The following is a 19,718-nucleotide window of genomic DNA, read 5'->3' on the forward strand; positions in this document are numbered from 1 at the left end:
TTTGGGGTTTTTGATGTATAGGGTCATATCATCTGCAAAAAGTGATACCTTTACTTCTTTTTTCCGATATGGATGCCTTTTATTTCTTTATCTTGTCTGATTGCTCTGGCTTGAACTTCTAGCACCACGTTAAATAAGAGTGGAGAGAGTGGACAACCCTATCTTGTTCCTGATTTAAGGGATAAAGCCTTCAGTTTTATGCCATTTAATATGATGTTAGCTGATGGTTTATCATATATGGCCTTTATCATGTTGAGATATTTTCCTTCTGTACCCATTTTGTTGAGTGTCTTAAACATAAAGTTGTGTTGTATTTTATCGAATGCCTTTCTGCATCTATTGATAAGATCATGTGGTTTTTGGTCTTTGTTTTGTTGATATGGTGTATTACGTTAGCCGATTTACGTATGTTGAACCATCCTTGAGATTCTGGGATGAATCCCACTTGATCATGTATTATTTTTTTAATATGTTGTTGTATTCGATTTGCTAGTATTTTGTTTAGTATTTCAGCATCTGTATTCATTAGAATATTGGTCTGTAGTTTTCTTTTTTTGTGCCATCCTTGCCAGGTTTCAGTATGAGGGTTATGTTGGCCCATAAAATGTGTTTGGAAGTATTGCTTCTTCTTCAATTTTTTGGAAGACTTTGAGTAGAATAGGAACCAAGTCTTCTTTGAATGTTTGACAGAATTCACTAGTATAACCATCTGGGCCTGGACTTTTATTTTTTGGGGAGGTTTTTAATAGTTTTTTCTATTTCTTCCCTGCTAATTGGTCTGTTTAGGCTTTTTGCTTCTTCTTGACTCAGCCTAGGAAGGTTGTATTGTTCTAGGAATTTATCCATTTCTTCTAGATAGTTGAATTTAGTGGCATATAGTTTTTCATAGTATTCTACAATAATTCTTTGTATATCTATGGTGTCTGTGGTGATTTCTCCCCTTTCATTTTGGATTTTGTTTATATGAGTTCTTTCTCTTTTTTCCTTGGTGAGTCTTGCCAAGGGTTTGTCACTTTTGTTGATCTTTTCAAAGAACCAGCTCCTTGTTTTATTAATTTTTTCTATAGTATTTCTGTTCTCTATTTCATTTATTTCTGCTCTGATTTTTATTATTTCCTTTCTTCGGCTGGTTTTGGGTTGTCTTTGTTCTTCTTTTTCTAGTTCCTTAAGGTGTGAAGTTAAGTGTTTTACTTGGGCTCTCTCTCGTTTGTTCATATAGGCCTGAACTGTTATGAACTTCCCTCTTATTACTGCTTTTGCTGCATCCCAAAGATTCTGATATGTCGTATTGTCATTTTCATTTGTCTGTATATATCTTTTGATCTCTGTGCTTATTTCTTCTTTGACCCATTCATTTTTTAAAAGTATGTTGTTTAGTTTCTACATTTTTGTGGGGTTTTTTCCTCTTTTCTGCAGTTGAATTCTGGTTTCAAGGCTTTATGATCAGAAAATATGCTTGGTACAATTTCGATTTTTCTGAATTTGCTGATGTTATTTTTATGGCCCAACATATGGTCAATTCTTGAGAATGTTCCATGTACACTAGAGAAAAATGTATACTCTGTCACTTTGGGATGAAGTGTCCTGTAGATGTCTATCATATCCAGGTGCTCTAGTGTTTCATTTAAGGCCAATATATCTTTATTGATTTTCTGTTTGGATGAACGATCTAGAGCCATCAGCAGTGTACTGAGGTCTCCAAGTATGATTGTATTTTTGTCAGTTTTTGTTTTTAGGTCAATAAATAGCTGTCTTATATATTTTGGTGCTCCTTGGTTTGGTGCATATATATTAAGAATTATTATGTCTTCTTGATTCAGTGTCCCCTTAATCATTATGAAATGACCATTTTTGTCTCTGAGTACTTTTGCTGTCTTGTATTCAGTATTATCAGATATGAGTATTACTACATCTGCTTTTTTTTTTGGATGTTATTTGCTTAGAGTATTGTTTTCCAGCCTTTCACTTTGAATTTGTTTTTATCCTTGTTGCTTAGATGTGTTTCTTGTAGGCAGCATATAGTTGGATTTTCTTTTTTAATCCATCCTGCTACTCTGTGTCTTTTTATTGGTGAGTTTAATCCATTTACATTTAGTGTAATTATTGACACTTGTGTGTTCCCTATTGCCATTTTATAAATTGTTTTCTGTTAGTTTTGTATCTTGTTTGATTCTTCTCTTTTGTTTTTCTATCATTTGTTTTTGTTTGGTTGTATTCCATACTTCTTTCCTCTGTTGCTACCTTTTTTAAGTCATGTGCTTCTGTGTTGGTTTTTCAAGGGTGGTTACCATTAAGTAATGAAAAGGGTACCTACTATATTCATTGTAGTACACTATCTTATGAGTACTTCTGCACTCCATCATCCTTTGCTACTGTTAATCTCCGTCCTCTTCCCCTTTTTTTGTTTTGTTGCCACAGTTTAAATTTGGTTTTATTGTGTTCTTGGTGGAACTTTTACTTGTGGTTTTGTTTTGTTTTGTTCTTTGTATCTGGTTGGAAAACTCCCTTTAGTATTTCCTGGAATGGGGTTTTCTGATGATAAATTCCCTCATCTTTTCTGTATCTGTGAATGTTTTTATTTCTTCTTCATATTTGAAGGATAGCTTTGATGGGTATAGTATTCTTGGCTGAAAGTTCCTCTCTTTCAGGACTTTAAATATTGGGGTCCACTCTGTTCTAGCTTGTAGAGTTTCTGCTGAGAAATTCAATGATAATCTAATAGGCCTTCCTTTATATGTTGTATTCTTCTTTTCCCTGGCTGCCTTTAGAATTTTTTCTTTGTCATTGGTTTGTGCCAATTTCATTATGATGTTCCTTGGAATAGGTTTGTTGGGGTTAAGAAAACTCGATGTTCTGTTTGGTTTTTGAATTTGAGGCTTTAGTTCTTTCCACAGGCTTGAGAAGTTCTTGTCTATTATTTGTTTGAATATGTTCTCTATTCCATTTTATCTCTCTTCTCCCTCTGATATACCTATTATTCTTATGTTATTCTTTTTGATGGAGTCAGACAATTCCATCAATTGTAGGGCTTTCTCATTTTTTTTAAATTTTTGAGTCTCTTTCTTCTTCTCTCTGTTGTGCCTCAAGTTGCTTGTCTTCTATGTCACTAATACTACCTTCTATCTGGCCTGTTCTATTAGCTAAGCTTGTTACCTCATTTTTCAGTTCATGCATTGAGTTTTTCATCTCTGTTTGATTTGTTTTTATAGTTTCAATTTCCTTGGTAATATATTCTTTGTGTTCATTGAGTTGTTTTCTGAGCTCCCTAAATTGCTTTTCTGTGTTTTCTTGTATATCTCTGAGTATTTTTAGAATTTCTATTTTATATTCTCTGTCATTTAGCTCCAAGGTTTCCAATATATTAAATATTTTCTCCATAGATTTTTCCTCATCTATCTGTGCTACATCTCTGTCTTTAGTATCCATGAGATTCATTTTTTTTTTCCTTAGTGGCATCTGAGGGTGGTTTTGTTGATAACACTAATGAGAATTAATAAAGAATAAAAAGTTTATAATGATGAGAAAATTTTTATTATTTCCCTTTTTTTTCTTCCTCTCCTCTCCCCTCCTCCTTGAGAAAAAATCGTGATGAATTGTGAATTATATTGTGCTAAATGTAACAAAAACTACCTATAACGGAGGGCTTGAGTTGGGGAGAAGTGATAAAGGGGGAAAAAAGGAGGTAGGGACCCACAAAATGCAAAAAAGGAAAAAATTTGGGTCAAGAATAAAATGATTTGCTTTTAAGTGATGGTAACTAAGAGATATAATGAGAGGGATAAGAGGGAAACAGGAAAAAGGAAAAAAAAAATAAAAAATTACTATTGTATTAAGTGGAGCAAAAACTAGATAGAATGGAGAGCCAGGGTTGGGAGGAATGCTAATGAGTTAAAAAGCGAAGTAAAAAGCATCCAAAGTGCCACAAAGAAAAAATTTGAGTCCCCAAAAAATTATTTGTTCATGATTGAGGATTGAATGAGAGGAAAAGGAGAAAAGAAGAAACTAATATAGAGGGAGAAAAAAAGAAAGAGGAAAAAAGGAAAAGAAGAAAAAAGAACAAAAAGAGAGAGAGAGAGAGTTAAGGGTTTGGAGTGCAACCCTCATAGAGAGAAAGGATGAAGAAAAGAAAGAAAATGGGAAATATAACACTTATGGGAAGTGTGGTTCAAGAAGAAGAAAGAATAAGACGGGCAGAGAATAAAAGGACCAAGGTGGAAGTAAAAGAAAATAATCAAGACAAGAAGATGAAAGAAACAAAAAAAAAAAAGGAAAAAGTTATAAAATCTGTGATTTTTCTTGATTTTGAGAGCTATCTTTTTCCTTTTTCTTTCCTCTCCCTCTTCCTGGTTGGTGACTCTGTACTCCAGGCTCTGCCCCTGTGGCATGCTTAGGTAGAGATTTGCAGTTGATAAGTCTCTGTGGCGATGTCATATATTAGGCTTCAGTCTCATTGGCAGTCGAGGCTAATTAGCATTTGCAGTCTCTGACAATGAGAGAGGACAATGAGAGAGTCCGTTTTCCCAGAGCCTCTCTCCTAGTCTCTCCTTCCTGAATTAGCAGCCTGATGATCCAGCTATGGGGTTGCTGCTGCCTCTGCCTGGAGAGTAAGAGGCTCAAAGAGCTGGCAAATCCCCACTCTAATCCCACTCAGCGCAGGGCTCTGGTTAAGGCTCCGTCAGTCAGAGCCACCAGCGTAATCAGGCGGGGCTGGGAGCCCATTGCTCTCAAGGTGCCTTTCTATGCGCCTCCAGGTGTGTCCACTATGCCTCAGCACTCTGTGGGACCACTCTCCCTAGGCTTTTTGCACTTTGTAACCTGTTTTGACTGGGAAGAAGATGCCCTAGTCGCTGCTTGCAGAACAGGAGGTCTTAAAAGCTGCCAAGACCCTCTTTTTAACATATAGCCCTGAGTATGAGAGCTCTGCCAATCAGAAGTTGCCCCCACCCCTACGTGCATAGCAAGAGGCACTAAAAAATATCACGCCTCTTGTCTTAGATTGCTGAACTGAGAGAGATCTTGTCAGTTAGAGCCGCATAGGTCAGTTGGAAGGTGAGCAGACTGTGGGTTAAGCTAATTTCAGCGATTGGATCTGCAGATCTGCTCCTGAGTCAGACTGCAAGCTGCTTGCATGCCCCACCTCCTAACACTTTTGTTTTTTTTTTCTTCCCGGGGATGTTAGCTTGAATGGCTGGGTGAGGCGCCCTGCCCGCCCAGAGAAGTTCGGGTGTAGGGAAGTTTGCTTTCGCGCGCTCCCCGCGTGCCGCTGTTCAGGGTGCAGGGACCACACCGAGATTCTGGTCACAGCCCACGCAAAGGCCTCTGACTCTGACCCTCTATCCGGGAACACGGGTGCCCACTCCTGGGGTGCTAGGAGGAACCTCTCGCACACTATCCACGCTCACCAACCAGGATATCGGGGCTAATGGCAGCCACTGTTCACCCATCTTTGCCAGGGTCCAGCGCGGGCATTAGCTCGCGTTGGCTGAGTTGCCACAGGCACACTCTTTCCTTGGCTTGGACGTCTGTGTGCAGCCTGGCTCTCTCCACACCCTTTACCCCCCTTAGCCCCCACTCTCTCTCAGTTACAAGTGAAAGCAGCCCTTGCTCAGGTTAGTGAGGAAGGCGGAGTGTTCCTTTCTCTGTCTTATTTCCTTTGGGTTGATTATATATTTAGTCAATTTTTCGCTAGATCATACCTTCGTTTTCAGTGTGTGGGACTTCCAGATGCTCCAAGGATAGATTTTTCTGTCTCTGGTTGAAGAACTTGTTGAAATTTTGGGGAGATTTATCGGTAGCGCTCCTCATGGCGCCATTTCTCTGACATCACTCTTTAACTTCATCTTGACCAATTGAAAATGCATTTAAGTATCTTTTGTCAGCTTTTTCTGCTGAGAAGTTGAGGTTATGCATACTCGCTTCTACTTCATGAGTGTTTATGATGAACTTTCTATGTCAGGCGAGCTTTGTTCAAGGTCAGGCAGGAAATGCTTTAGGCTTTGCAGGCCACAGGGTCGAGGCTGCTGATCCTCAACTCTGCCATTGTCACCCCAGAGCAGCCACCGACGCTGCAGAGCAGACGGGCACGGCTGTGTTCCGGCGCAGCTTGATTTAAACTACAGTTTGGATTTCATATACTTCTCATATGTCAAAGCTTGATTCTTCTTTTGAGTTTTTCCTCAAACATTTAAAAATGTAAAACCCATTCTGAGCCCCTGGGCTCTTCAAACACAAGATTGGGGCCTGTGGGCTGACCCTGCTCTCGAGGAACCCTGCTCTACCAGGTACAGGGGGGCTGCTCTGTGCTGACAGTCTCCTGAGGGCTGGGATTGGAGAGCATTAGCTCAGACAGCAGTGAAGCAAGCGGCACCGGTAGCTCAGACTGGGAGTGTGCAGACTTCCGGGTGGGAGGGCCCACAGGGACTGCGCAGGCTGGGGAAGCAGTGAGGAGGAGGGCTCGATAGCTGGAGCAGTGGGCGGATTTTGATATTTCTCATTCCAATTTAAGACCCCAAGTTATTACCAGCACGTTCTGTTTGCTGCTATTCCCAGCACTCAGAACAGAGCATGAAGTGTGTTCTCTGTACTTATTTGTTGAATAAAAGAGCGTTAGGGCACACATGGAGTCCCTCCCACAGGGCTAAGTGTTTGTGTTGCACTAACCGTGTCTGTGAGTGTCAGGGCCAAGTGTATAGAATTTATACAAGGAAGAGTTTTTGACTAATGGAAGTTAATGATAAAATGATATTTGGGGAGGTTTAATCTGGTAACAGGAGGAACTTCAGTTTACCTAAGTCACATCTAGCATTTAAGTACCAGTGTCACTTTCTAGTACTGATTTCACTTGAAATTCTTCTCTGAACTTGAGCCAACACAGAAGACAGAGAATTTTTATTTACGTGAGTGTGCTGGGCAGCCACTGACTCAACATCAGTGGTTCCCCGATATGGAGTTGGCTAAGACTCACGAGACTCAATATGTTTCCCCATATTGACCAGCTTACTTCCCAGAAGATACGGATCTAGCAATGCACCCCACAGCCCGACAGCAGTTGCAGTGGCACGGATGCAGCTTCTAGGCCTCTCCACTGCACGGGACTTGCTAGGCTGCAGATGCACATGACGTAGGCGTGGACGCCCTCCAGGAGGGACGCTGCCCCCTCCGGTCTGTAACTATCTTTTATAGTCGGTTTGTCATGTGGCTTATCTGGGTGGAGGTCCACTCCACAGCCCTCCCTGTGTGGCTCTAGGTCCCCAGTCAAGGCTTCACAACGAGTGATTCCAGCAACCAAGTACGGCCTCGCCAGTCAGTGCTGCACATTGATCTCAATGTCTGTATTCCAGAGACCCGAGTGCATTGAGATCAATTCAATAGCCTCTCCCCAGATGTCCCTGAGTTGGATCTAGGGTTTCACACCAGCTGTTAGCCCTTTACTCACAACTTTACCTCGACACAGATTTTTTTTTTAATTTCTAAAATCTAAATATTATCTTCTGCCCTTTGGAACAAATAAATAGCAATCGCATGGGGGGCAGGGGTGAATACAGCTGTTTGCACCTGCTACAGCAGTGGATTTCATTTCCAGAAGTGGAGTAAGGGGTCTGGACCCATTTCTGGTTCTTCCTGGTGTATTCCCACAGGGCGGCTTTATTATGGGGATTACAAATCGTACACAGAATGATTTTGACTATCTACCACTTTAGGTAACTTAGACTCTTCATTTCCTCCGTTTGTCCAAATAGTTGGGCTCCCCTGTAAAGCCAATACCTTCCCTCGCTCATGTTTGTTCTCACCCCACTTTCTGCTTCCCTGGGGAGCACCCTTCAAAGTGGTTTTTCTCCAGGTCCTTTCTGACCTCCCAAATACATTTCCACACAGTAAATGCACTTGACTTTCAAGTTTCTTCTCCAGACTCCTGATAAAAGCTTTAGGGTTCCTGGCACAACGTTTGAAAGACACCAACCTGCCTGTCGTTTCCCTCCGGTGCTTTCCCTGCCCTCTCTCTTCGCATCGACCTTGCTCTGCTGAGTGATATCACTCACTCTCTTGGTTTTAATTCATATCAATATTGATACCAATGCACTTCCCATCTGTCTTCCAGCTCTCTACCTGAGCTGTAAACCCAGACCTCTACCTGCCCATGGCCCTCAAACTCAACATGCTCAAGCATCTCCATCCCACTTCCTTCTCCTCTGCTCTCTGGCTGCAGATGGATAGCTTCAACTATCCTTCACTCTCTAACTCCACCACCTTGTAAACCGAAGTGCTTATACCTTTCTCCACTGGTACCACCAACACCATCATCGTCTGTAGCCTCGATTACCATAACAGATGTCTGGGGTTCTAAAGATGAATTCTTAGACATTCATGAGCTCTCTAAATAGAATTGTGCTGGTGTACTTTGATTAAGTGATTAATATAATATGATATGATATAATATAATATAATATATACCAATATATTGTAAAACAACCAATGTATACCAAGAATGTCATAAAATATCAGTATCTGAGTTTGTGTTGAAGAACAGTTTCCCACTAAGTAGTACTTCACAGCAGTTAGAGTAGAGAATACAGTGGAATAATTCAGTCATTTCACTGCACGCGGCAGATTAGGCATGCAGACTTGAGTTTGTACAGTGCAGTTAGCACATACTCACTTTGTGAGCAGTATGGCCACCTGTGTACAAAACAATATGCAAGTTGACTATCAGTAATAATATGAAATAATCAGCTTTTCTGTTTCCTTTTTTAGTAACTCTTGGATAAGAACCCATTTTTCTAGCCTTGTCTGGTATCCACCTGACAAGCCCACCAGGGAGTGATGCTTGACCCATCTGGGGCATTGCTCCACTGCAACCAGAGTCATTCTAGCACCTGAGATGGAGGCCGTACAGCCATCCTCAGCATCTGGGCCAACTTTGCTCCAATGGAGCCTTGGCTATGGGACGGAAAGAGAGAGATAGAAAGAAAGAAGAAAGAGAAGGGTGGAGAAGCAGATGGGCGCTTCTCCTGTGTGCTTTGTGGCTCAGGAATCAAACCTGGGACTTCCACACACCAGGCCGATGCTCTACCGCTGAGCCAACCGGCCAGGGCCTCTAGCCTTATCTTCAAGTGAGCAAGAATTAGGAAATTGGTATTTAAGAATTGCTTGAATATACAGTTATGGTTAGTATAAGGTTTGATTAGTCTGAACTGACAAATGGAGCCTTGGAGATGATAATTCTATTTTGTCCAACATAATTATGTGAGCAGGTATGCTGTGCATTAATATTATGAAAGTCAAAATACAGAAACAAATGAAGCATAGAAACTGAAGTTTATCTTCTTATTACTAAATCCAACAAGAGCTGTTTTATTTCAGCAAAACCTCACCCATCACATCAAAGTTATATTGTTACTAAGACTATTTTATTTATACTGTTTTGTCTTAAAATAAAATTAAAGCTATAAGCCTATGGCTTAAAAAACTGGTTTTTTAATTAAATCTAAATGAAAATATGTATGCATGAATTTTTGCCCTTTAGAAAAGGTCTATGTGTTATTTCTAGAAACTGCTTTAATTGTAAGAGAAGAAATTCTGCTGTACGTGCCTTTTTTATTTATGTGATTTTATCCTAACAACTCTTAGTGACCTATGATTCTTTTTCTTTTTCTTTTTTTTTCTTTCAGAACAAATGCCAGGGTCTCGTGTTCGACTTGGTCACAAGCCAGGTCTTTGACGTGATCGTCATCGTCTTCATTCTCCTCAACATGGTTTGCATGATGGCGGAGTCAGACGGTCAGAGCGCCGAAGCGAAATCCACCCTTGATCATCTCAACCTGGCCTTTGTGGCCATCTTTACCATTGAGTGTCTCATCAAAATCTTTGCTTTGAGGCAGTACTACTTCACCAATGGCTGGAATTTATTTGACTGTGTGATTGTGGTCCTTTCTATTGTTAGTAAGTTAAATCAGCAGCCAGAGGGGGTTTTCATCTGAGAGTCAGAAGTAAACTTGTAAATCAGGTTATTTTGGAAATATATCCAAACTAGCCACAAAGCAACAAATTAGGTTTAATGGGAGTTCTGAAAACATAGGTGTGCTACGCCATTCTCGACTGGCAAACTGCTGGGAGATAGAGTCGTTTCCATTTCCTTGACTGTACACGATTGAAATAGAGAGCTGAACAAAAATAACACGGGTCACTCTCTCAGTGGAGATAGACGAAATGAAGGTGACTTAAAAGGCTCTGTGGACATACCTGGTTTAGCAGGTAACTGAGTCAGAGTTCTCCCTTTCCTGTGCAACCGTAACCCCTAATGAACACTTTATAGCTTTAAGGAATCGGCACTTAATTTCCATGTTTGTTTTTTTTAGTTCAATATTTACATGGGTGTCAGATCACAATTAGTATGCCCCTGTGGTCTTGTCAGGCCTTCCCTCACCCTGCTACCAGGCCTCTGTGACCCATCAGGCCACCACCAGTGTGTCATAGGGCCACGCAGTACTTCCTCATTGCTCTGTGCCTTTGTTAACATAAACCACAGTGTGAGCTATGCTTGTCTCAACTGCTTGGACCCCGTTCACCAACAAGCTCACTCTACAATCAGTATGCTTTCCCCAACCACAGGCCTGGGTAACTATAGGTTTGTGAAAGAAGAGTGGAGGGAAAACCGTCAAGTCTTTCTAACGCATGGCTAAACCATAGAGTTTACTCTGGGTTTCCTGAAGTCTGCGCTTCACTAAATCAATCATTTGACTTTCTATAATTGTGTAAACCTGCCCAGGGGCCCTTCTCATATTTCAAAAAGCAGTGAAGACAATAAAAACTGATTTCACAGGTGGAAGCTTTTGTGCTATTTCAGAAAGGAGGCATTAAACAGATATGTTGAATCAAAATATTGAATATTTTGCTTCCTAGCTCTGCAGCAGCAATGAAGTTTTTCAGAGGGCAAGGAGACGGTACAGTTCACAGTTGCTAAGCCATGAATTTATGTAGATAAAGTTTCCCAACAGGTCCTTCCATGTGCTTACAGTTAAATGGACCTTTAATCTTTATTAAAGGTCAATTCGATTTCAATCACAAACCCTTGGTGGAACTGACGGAAGCCACCGTGTTAGAAAACGGCGGTAGGTTGACCTGGGCCAGCGCCCTGGGAGCCTGTAGAGCTCTCGCTCCAGTGCACAGAGAGCAGCCTCTCATCCCCCGTTCCCTGAGCTCCTGCCAGGCAGTGCCCGGCATCGCCCCGTCTGTAGAAATACCTCTGCCTTCTGTCCTTTGAATGAATGTTAGGTAATTGCACTCCCACTGCGTAGCACTGGCCAGCATTTTGCTCCAATGGTGGAGGAAATACGCACATTGAACCAAATCCTTCTCACCAGTATGGGCGGCATTTTATATGCTTTTGCCAGTCGGTCCGCCATTCAACACTTAGCCTCTGCACTTTCTCAAGCTCTTTCCTAAGCTCTGAGAGAAATAAAAACGGCTGTTAACTCTCAAAGAGTTAACAACCCAGTTGCAGTATGAAGACCTACTCACCTTAAAGAGTCAGAAAAAGAGAAATTAATTGAACATCAAATGACGCGGTGCACAGAGGAACTGAGCTCAGAGATGGGACCGATTTCTGTGGGCGTGGTTGCTTAAAGAACTATTCGTGGAGGAGGCGGGCCCTAAGGGAGGGACCCCCTCAGTGGTTGCTGAATTGGTACTTCATAAATTTCACATCTCACCAGGAGTGGACGCCCAATTAAAGCATACATTAAGCTTCCTTGACACACTTGGGCCGTCGGTGAAGTATGCCATCAGTCAGTTCTCCTCAGTCATCAGGTGAGGGCAGGTGGTGGCGGCCGCCCATCATTCCTAAGGGCCTTAGAGGACGCCAGAGCACGGCCGTGTCTGCACAGGCCAAGCGTGTTCCGACCATTCTGTAATATTTGGGCCAAAATGTGAGTTGGCTTTAAATCTTTGTTTCACTTGCCTACAGAGTAGGCAACGAGGGAACAGGGTGACCTTTTAGGGCAAATGTTAGGCAGTTTGCAGAAACCTCTGCTTGAGATGCCATGTCTACAACAACAGTGAAAGTAGCTCCAATGTAGTCTCTTAACTTTTTGAGTTTGGACTTCAAGAATTCTTAGAATTAACATATTAGCAAATATGAGAGATTCGCAGCAGCTCTAGCCCAAAGCTGAGCATCCTGACACCAACATCTCCCTCCAGCCCTCACCTCACATAAGGCAGGCCGTATTCAAATTGCTCTATTCAAATAAGAACCTGTTCCTTTAAGGAACTTCGAGCTTAGGGGTCCCACAGTTTTCACTGATAGCTCAGACTCAAGCCAACCTTCACTAGCAGAAATCTCTCTTTGCACTGTAATCTAAAAGACTCCATCTGTAGTTTATCTGTTTCTGATTCTGTATATCCAATAAATATGGTAAACTATTATTTTGTTACCCCATGAATAACTTTAAATGCCCAACATAGATAATATACTTCAAGTGCGTGCGATGACTCACTAAATGGCCTCTCATAAGCTGGATTTTCTTTCTTTTCCCTGGGTCTTTAATATTTTAGACATTTTATCCCTATAAAGTCCCATCTAAAACTGTATGGTCCCTAGAAATTATTTTCTAAGTTAAGGTGTAGATAGATCTTTTCCCTTCTATGGGTGAAGAAAAGTCTTAATTTTGTGCATAAATGAAAAGGTATTGATGCAAGTTGGTCCCACTAAGATTCCAAGGCAGGAGAGACAGTCTGGGTCTGACACGGGAGTGCCTGCTGCAAACTGACTGACTTCTCTCCTTCTCTAAGGTGCGATGGTTTCTGCCTTAGAAAGTCAGGAGGCCATTCCTTTCCCTCCAACACTCTTCAGAATCATCCGCCTGGCTCGGATCGGCCGAATCCTGAGGCTTGTTCGGGCAGCGCGAGGAATCAGGACCCTCCTCTTCGCGCTGATGATGTCCCTTCCCTCTCTGTTCAACATCGGTCTTCTACTCTTTCTGGTTATGTTCATTTATGCCATTTTTGGCATGAACTTTTTTAGCACTGTGAAGCGAGACTCTGGAATTGATGACATATTCAACTTTGACACTTTTGTAGGCAGCATGCTCTGTCTCTTCCAGATAACGACCTCAGCAGGTTGGGATACCCTCCTCAAACCCATGCTGCAGTCGGGCGCTTCACCCAACTCCAAACAGGACGGCCACCTCTCGACCATAGCCGTCACCTACTTCGTCAGCTACATCATCATCTCCTTTCTCATTGTGGTCAACATGTACATCGCTGTGATTTTAGAGAACTTCAATACAGCCACTGAAGAAAGTGAGGACCCTCTGGGTGAAGACGACTTTGAAATGTTCTATGAAGTGTGGGAAAAGTTTGACCCAGAAGCGACGCAGTTTATCAAGTATTCTTCCCTTTCTGACTTTGCTGATGCCCTTCCGGAGCCTCTGCGGGTGGCAAAGCCAAACAAATTTCAGTTTCTAGTAATGGACTTGCCCATGGTGAGCGGAGACCGCCTGCACTGCCTGGATATCCTCTTCGCTTTCACCACGAGGGTGCTCGGTGAGTCCAACGGCCTGGACAGCATGAAAGCAATGATGGAGGAGAAGTTCATGGAAGCCAACCCTCTCAAGAAGTTATACGAACCCATAGTCACCACCACCAAGAGGATGGAAGAGGAGAGATGTGCCGCTGTTATTCAGAAGGCCTTTCGAAAGTACATGGTGAAGGTGACCCAGTACGCCTTGGAAGACAGGCCCCATTCACCGCTCCAGACACTCTGCAATGGAAACTTACCCAGCTCCGGGGTGGCCGAGGGCAAGGCCCACTGTGACTGAGCCCCTGACTGCCACACAGCCTCGCCTCCAGCCTCTGAGCTCCAGGGATCCCCCAGCTCAGTGTGTGAACATACAGTGGACTCACTGAACCAGCTGTTCCATTTATTTTTATCTGGCTGTTGGAAGTGGTATTTCAAGGTTCACCTCGAATGGTTTCTATAGTGCTATAAAATAAGGCTGCCTGACCATAATCCCTGGTACTGTTTGAATGAGGAAGGAGACACTAGAAAGGGCTGTAGAGGACACGCCAATGTTAGGATTGAAACACAGTTCAAATTATGTCAACACAAAAGAATAAACAAAAAAACACATTAAAATTTTAAATTGTGTTTTTTCATATGTTTCAAGGTACATTATCCAATAGCTTTATTTAATGTTTTCCCCAATGCAATTACGTGGCTTATCTCATATAGCTCTTTTGCATGCTAAGTAAAAATTCAAACCCTGCCAATAAATAAATAGCTCATCGCAGATATTTTCACTAACATCAAATATTTGGGGTTTATGTCAAAACCAAAAGCATGATTGATTTGTCAGTTACCACCCTATCTTTCACGAGCTACAATCTGTTATATATATTTGGATAAATAAATAAGTACATGAGACTTTCATTTTGCATTTTATTCAAACAGTGCCCTAAAAAGCCTCTTGCTTGGTGGTTGTGCGAGTAGTGGTTTAAATGTGGTCCTTGGCTAAGAATCAAAGGTGGAAGCAAGCACGATGCTCATGAGTGTATAACGGCTCTTTAGGGGAAAAAAAGCCGGGATTTGTAGCATTTACTGATCTCTGCGGTGAATATCCCCATCACGGCTGATTTCTAGTTATCAACACGATGTTTCTGAACGCGGGTTAGGGATAAACGTCCGTCCACCGTCCGGTCCCATGAGCTGGCCTGAGCTGGCTCCAGCACCCTACTGGTTGGAACCAAGAAGGAAGTATCACTTGACTCTGGTTAAGAATCTGCGGTGGGCAGCTTTGATGGAGCGAGCACCCTCTTAGCAGCACCAGACCCCAGGGTGTGGATGGCACAGGACAGAGTGGTTAGCTGGTGATCTCAAACATTTAATGAGCCCTCCACTTAGTTCTGGCTGGTTGGCTGCATGAAATGCAACCCAGAGAACAACTCCGGCCTATCAAGGGGGCCTGTCCCCAGGGGTAGCCTAGGACCTCCCTAAAAACTGAAGATGCCCAGACGCCAAACAAAACATTAGGCTGGCAGCTTCTAAAGAGACTGGACTGGGGGCAAAGAACCTGCATTGCAATAATCTGAGTGTAGAGGAAAACGCTGTGGAAATAGCCCTGGGGTGCCGTTACTCAGGCAGCTCGGAGGCATCGACGAGGTCTGAGCCTCCGCCTGCTCCCGACTGTCCAGTGGGGGCAAGGCCAGGGCTGGACGCTGTGGGGCACCGAGGGCTGACTACTTTCAGTGTGTACAAGATCTAACCATGACTCCGTGTGTTCATGTCCCGGGCCCGGGTTTCCTGAGTTTTGTAGGCAGCCTTGTGCTATGGCGCATTGGCAAACAGTAATAGTATCATCATCTAATCATTGTCATTATCTCAGTTTTACTCAGCGGTTGCTGTGCATCAGTCACTGGCTAAGCATTTGTAATGAGTAATCTCACTGTACTTCACAACAGCCCATGACTGGCGGTCACTTGCCCGGTGGACCCTGAGGATTTGTGCCATACGGGGCAGGGGGCGTGGACGTCCCACAAGCAGTAACCCTTTGAGACATGGCCACAGGGCTCCCATGTAGGCAGTGGTGGGAGTCACGTAATTTAACAACCAGTTCTCTGCCCTAATGACCATTTTAAGTATAAAAAAAACGATATACCGAAAGGTAGTTTATTATTTCATGCATTTAATACTTAAATAAGAATAATAAAAGAGGTACACAAAACTAGATTATAAGAGTTTTAAAATATTAATGAAAAAAATTAAATACCTGGCAAAGAAATAAAACTGTTATTTAAGATATTTCCATAATGCTTCTTTTTTTTTTTTTGTATTTTTCTGAAGTGAGAAGCGGAGGGAGGGGGGAGGCAGACAAACAGACTCCTACATGTGACCAACCAGAATCCACCCGGGATGCCCGCTAGGGGGCGATGCTCTGCCCATCTGGGGCATTGCTCTGTTGCAACCAGAGCCATTCTAGCTCCTGAGGCAGAGGCCACAGAGCCATTCTAGTGCCCGGGCCAACTTTGCTCCAATGGAGCCTTGGCTGCGGGAGGGGAAGAGAAAGACAGAGAGGAAGGAGAGGGGGAGGGGCGGAGAAGCAGATGGGCGCTTCTCCTGTGTGCCCTGGCCGGGAATCGAACCCTGGACTCCTGCACGCCGGGCTGACTCTTTACTGCTGAGCCAACTGGCCAGGGCCTCCATATTGCTTCTTGATTGGCATCTTCACTTGCGATTTTTTTCACCTTCGGACAGAACGAATATTACTATGGGTGCTTAGAACATCCTGTTGCGCAGATGAACGTTAAAAAAGAGTAAGGAATGTAAATTTGTGATTTCCACATTGAGTGACTGCCCGGGCACCCCCTTAAGAGAGAATTCTGATGACAAGTGCCATTTTAACAACCAGTTCGCCAAACTCAATATTAGGTATTGGTTCTGCCAAACCAGTGCCAACCAGCTGAATCCCATCACTGCATGGAGGGCTACAAGGGCCTGTGGAAATCACCGGTTCTGATGTTCTAGCCAGTTCTGCTATGACTCCTATGAAAGAGGTCTCTGCTTATCAACCCTGGGTGTTTTACAGATCTCTACCAAGTTTTCTGAAAAAGGCGCCTAGCCGTCGTTCCAGTAGGCATACCTCCTGAGCGCGGTGGGAGAGGATCTGGGAGGATATGGTCTTGCCCGTGGTACAGTTTAGGGGCTTAGACATGGGCTGCTCTGTGCAGAAGTGGTGGCGCTTCCCCGGGTGGTCCCCTTTCGCCAGGGCTGGATTCCTGGAGCCTGGAGCCTGCTCCTGGGAGTGCACAGGGGCTGCTTGACTTTTGCAAGAGGCTGAGCCACGCTTCCTTCACTAGGTGGCAGCAAATGCCCAACGTGTTCTTCTCTGATGCACAGCCTGTGCGTGTGAGCCCAGCACCCAATAAGCCAGAGGGCTAAGGAGAGCCACGGCAGGAAATGGTGAGTTATCCAAGCCCTGGATGAGTGCCGGAGAGCTCGCACTCCCCAGAGGTAGCTCCCTGTGTGAGCACCCAGGACACCGCCAAGGGGCAGAGAGGTTGCTCTGAGCTCCGCCCTGCTGGGGCCACGCTGAATGTCCGCAGCAAACAGCCCTATAGACACATGAAGCCGGTCCCCTTCCCCTCTGAGTCTTCTTTTCTCCAAGGAGATCAGTCCCTGCTTGATTCAATCAACAGGCATGCCCCGAGAGCCATGCAGTACCACCTTGTGTAAACCTCTTCTAACCACGGGCCCTTAATCTCAAGAGCATAGGTGCTAATTGAAGGAATCGGACCAGTGTTCATGGGATGCTAATACAATGCAGTATGAAGAATGCCATAAACCAGGGACACACCTTTGCTCTGAGAGTGGGGATGGAGGCCGACTTCGCAGGAAGCCCTCACCAGAGAGGGGGCATCTGAGATGAGCTGGGTGGAGGTTAGCATCCAGGATGTGTGGGACTGTGACGGGCAGGTGGTTCGTGAGGGTGTCTGAAGTGGAGGACACAGTGCGGGCCGCGCCATGGAGCGGAAGGAGTGGAGCAAGGGAACAGGACGAGCTCCCCACTGCCTGGCTGCTGAGTGTAGACAGCAAACCGGCAGCCCCGGGTCCTAGCCACAGACTGTTTTGTGGAGAGCCAAGAAGCCGGTGTGAGGAGTTACTACAGATACATTCAGGTACTAGGGAGGCACCGACGGCGTTTGGGCAGGCGAGGAAAATTAAGCGAACAGCGTGCGCGGGGTGGAATAGAGGGGAAAGAGACCAGAACACGGGTCCCGGTGGGGGAGAGGCGCTGAGTGAGGAGGGAGGCAAGGGGTTGGCGCTGTGACGAGGACGCTTGTGCCAAGTGTCTGGCCTGGGAGAGGAGTCCAGGGGGAACCTTGGGATGTTTGGTCAGGGGGACAAGAGAGAGGATGGGACAAGTTACCAAGTTAATGAGAATAGGAAGGGGGAGGTTTGTTTGTTTGTTTATGCTTATTTTCATGGCTAAGGGAAAAGAAAATTTAAAACTTAATTCAGTTTTGAACTTTGCGAAGGTTTCATATGTCAGGTCCACGTGACAATGTCCAACCAGGCCTGGGACTTGAGGACAAGGCATGCACAGGAGTCCTCAGCACAAGGGTGGCAGTTGAACCCCCAGCAGCAGGTGAGATGGTGGAGGAGCAGGCACAGCCCCAGTGGAAGGGGCAGAGGACTCGCCCTGGGGCAGCCTTGGGGCGTGGGGGTGGGTGGGTAAGGAAGACAAGGAGGAGTGAGCTAAACCGGTTTAGGGGAGGGTGTGGGGAGGTAGGTGAAGGTAAACACCGCACCACGCACTACGGGCACAGAACAGGCTTCCAGAGAAATCCACGGCTAACAAGGTGAGATGCATGGTCTCGGCTCTGCATCCCGTCCACCAAGAAGCATGCCGGGAACCAGGGCACAGCGGGTCGTGCTCCAGGGGAGGATCCCGTGCCCTGCTCCTCTATCTCTTTATTGAGCCGGCATGGGAACTTGCCTTAGAAACAACCCGGGCATTCCGGGAGCTGTCTTGGAATGTCAGCTGCCAGCGCCCTGTGCCCTTGAGGAAGTGGAAATCCTGCACAGCTCCTCCTGCTCAAGGGGGGCGGGGGGGGGAGCCACTGGTCCCGGAGAGCTTGTTGCCTGGCAACCCAGACAGAACCTCCAGGGTCATTCAGTGGGCAATCCCGTCCCTCTCCGCACAAGGAGTAATCACAGAGGCAGCGAGAAAACAAGTGCTGACATTTATTGAGCACTTACTCCGGGCTCGGGAGCCACTTTACCGGTATCGCCTCCTTTCGTCTTCACAACGGCCCTAATAAAGATCAACTAGTTTTAATCTTCGTTATTCTGATGGGAAACCCGAGGCAGGTAGTGGAAACAGGAGGCTGGTCCAAGGCCGCGTAGCCAATAAACGGCCCTGACGAGACTCAAACTCAAGCCATCTAGCTTCAGAGCTCAAGCTACCGACCGCTGCACCACACTGCCCACAGGCGACAAGGGACAGCGTGATGGAAGTGGAAGGGCAGGTACAGAGTTTTCCTGGTAATCTCTGCAGACCTGCCACCATCCATTTCTTCTCCTTGGGAGACAAGGCATGCCTTCAAAGTTCTGACTTTGTGGAGACCTCCTCCAAGTGGGGAGATGCTGTCTCCAAACTTAACATCTTCAAGGCTGTCAATGTGCTCAATTCCATTCTAATTTTTTTTTACAGAGACAGAGAGAGTCAGAGAGAGGGATAGATAGGAACAGACAGACAGGAATGGAGAGAGATGAGAAGCATCAATCATTAGTTTTTCATTGCAACACCTTAGTTGTTCATTGATTGCTTTCTCATATGTGCCTTGACTGCGGGCCTTCAGCAGACCAAGTAACCCCTTGCTCGAGCCAGCGACCTTGGGTCCAAGCTGCTAAGCTTTGCTCAAACCAGATGAGCCCGCGCTCAGGCTGGCGACCTCAGGGTCTCGAACCTGGGTTCTTCCGCATCCCAGTCCAACGCTCTATCCACTGTGCCACCGCCTGGTCAGGCCATTCTAATATTTTGACGTGGTTTCTATCCTTCCTTTTACCATCTCTCCCTCCTTCTCCAGGTTAACTCTGTCTCAACTTTCTCCTCCAGCACCTGGTGCCCAGGGGCCTGGAGAGACTATCCCTCCTTTCAGAGAATATGCTTCTATTAACGTAGGCTTCAAGTGCTCTAGTCTGATAGAAGCGGTACCAGGAGGTA

At 44.8% G+C, this 19,718-nt stretch overlaps 1 protein-coding gene and 1 long non-coding RNA gene across 2 annotated transcripts in view; one reads left to right on the forward strand and one right to left on the reverse strand.

The window, feature by feature from the left end:
* SCN11A (sodium voltage-gated channel alpha subunit 11) overlaps positions 1-14,364 on the forward strand; it is a 138,763-nt gene extending 124,399 nt beyond the window's left edge. Inside the window, exons 27-28 of the mRNA XM_066351988.1 lie at positions 9,669-9,939; positions 12,787-14,364. Of these exons, the coding sequence (XP_066208085.1) occupies positions 9,669-9,939; positions 12,787-13,814 (1,299 nt within the window). The 3' untranslated portion in view covers positions 13,815-14,364. The remainder of the gene's footprint in view (positions 1-9,668; positions 9,940-12,786) is intronic.
* The window catches only part of LOC136382571 (uncharacterized), a 420,231-nt gene that overhangs the window by 170,449 nt on the left and 230,064 nt on the right, over positions 1-19,718 (reverse strand). The gene's annotated exons all lie outside the window — the stretch shown is intronic.

This window comes from Saccopteryx leptura, chromosome 10 (assembly GCF_036850995.1).
Source record: "Saccopteryx leptura isolate mSacLep1 chromosome 10, mSacLep1_pri_phased_curated, whole genome shotgun sequence".
Lineage (NCBI taxonomy): Eukaryota > Metazoa > Chordata > Mammalia > Chiroptera > Emballonuridae > Saccopteryx > Saccopteryx leptura.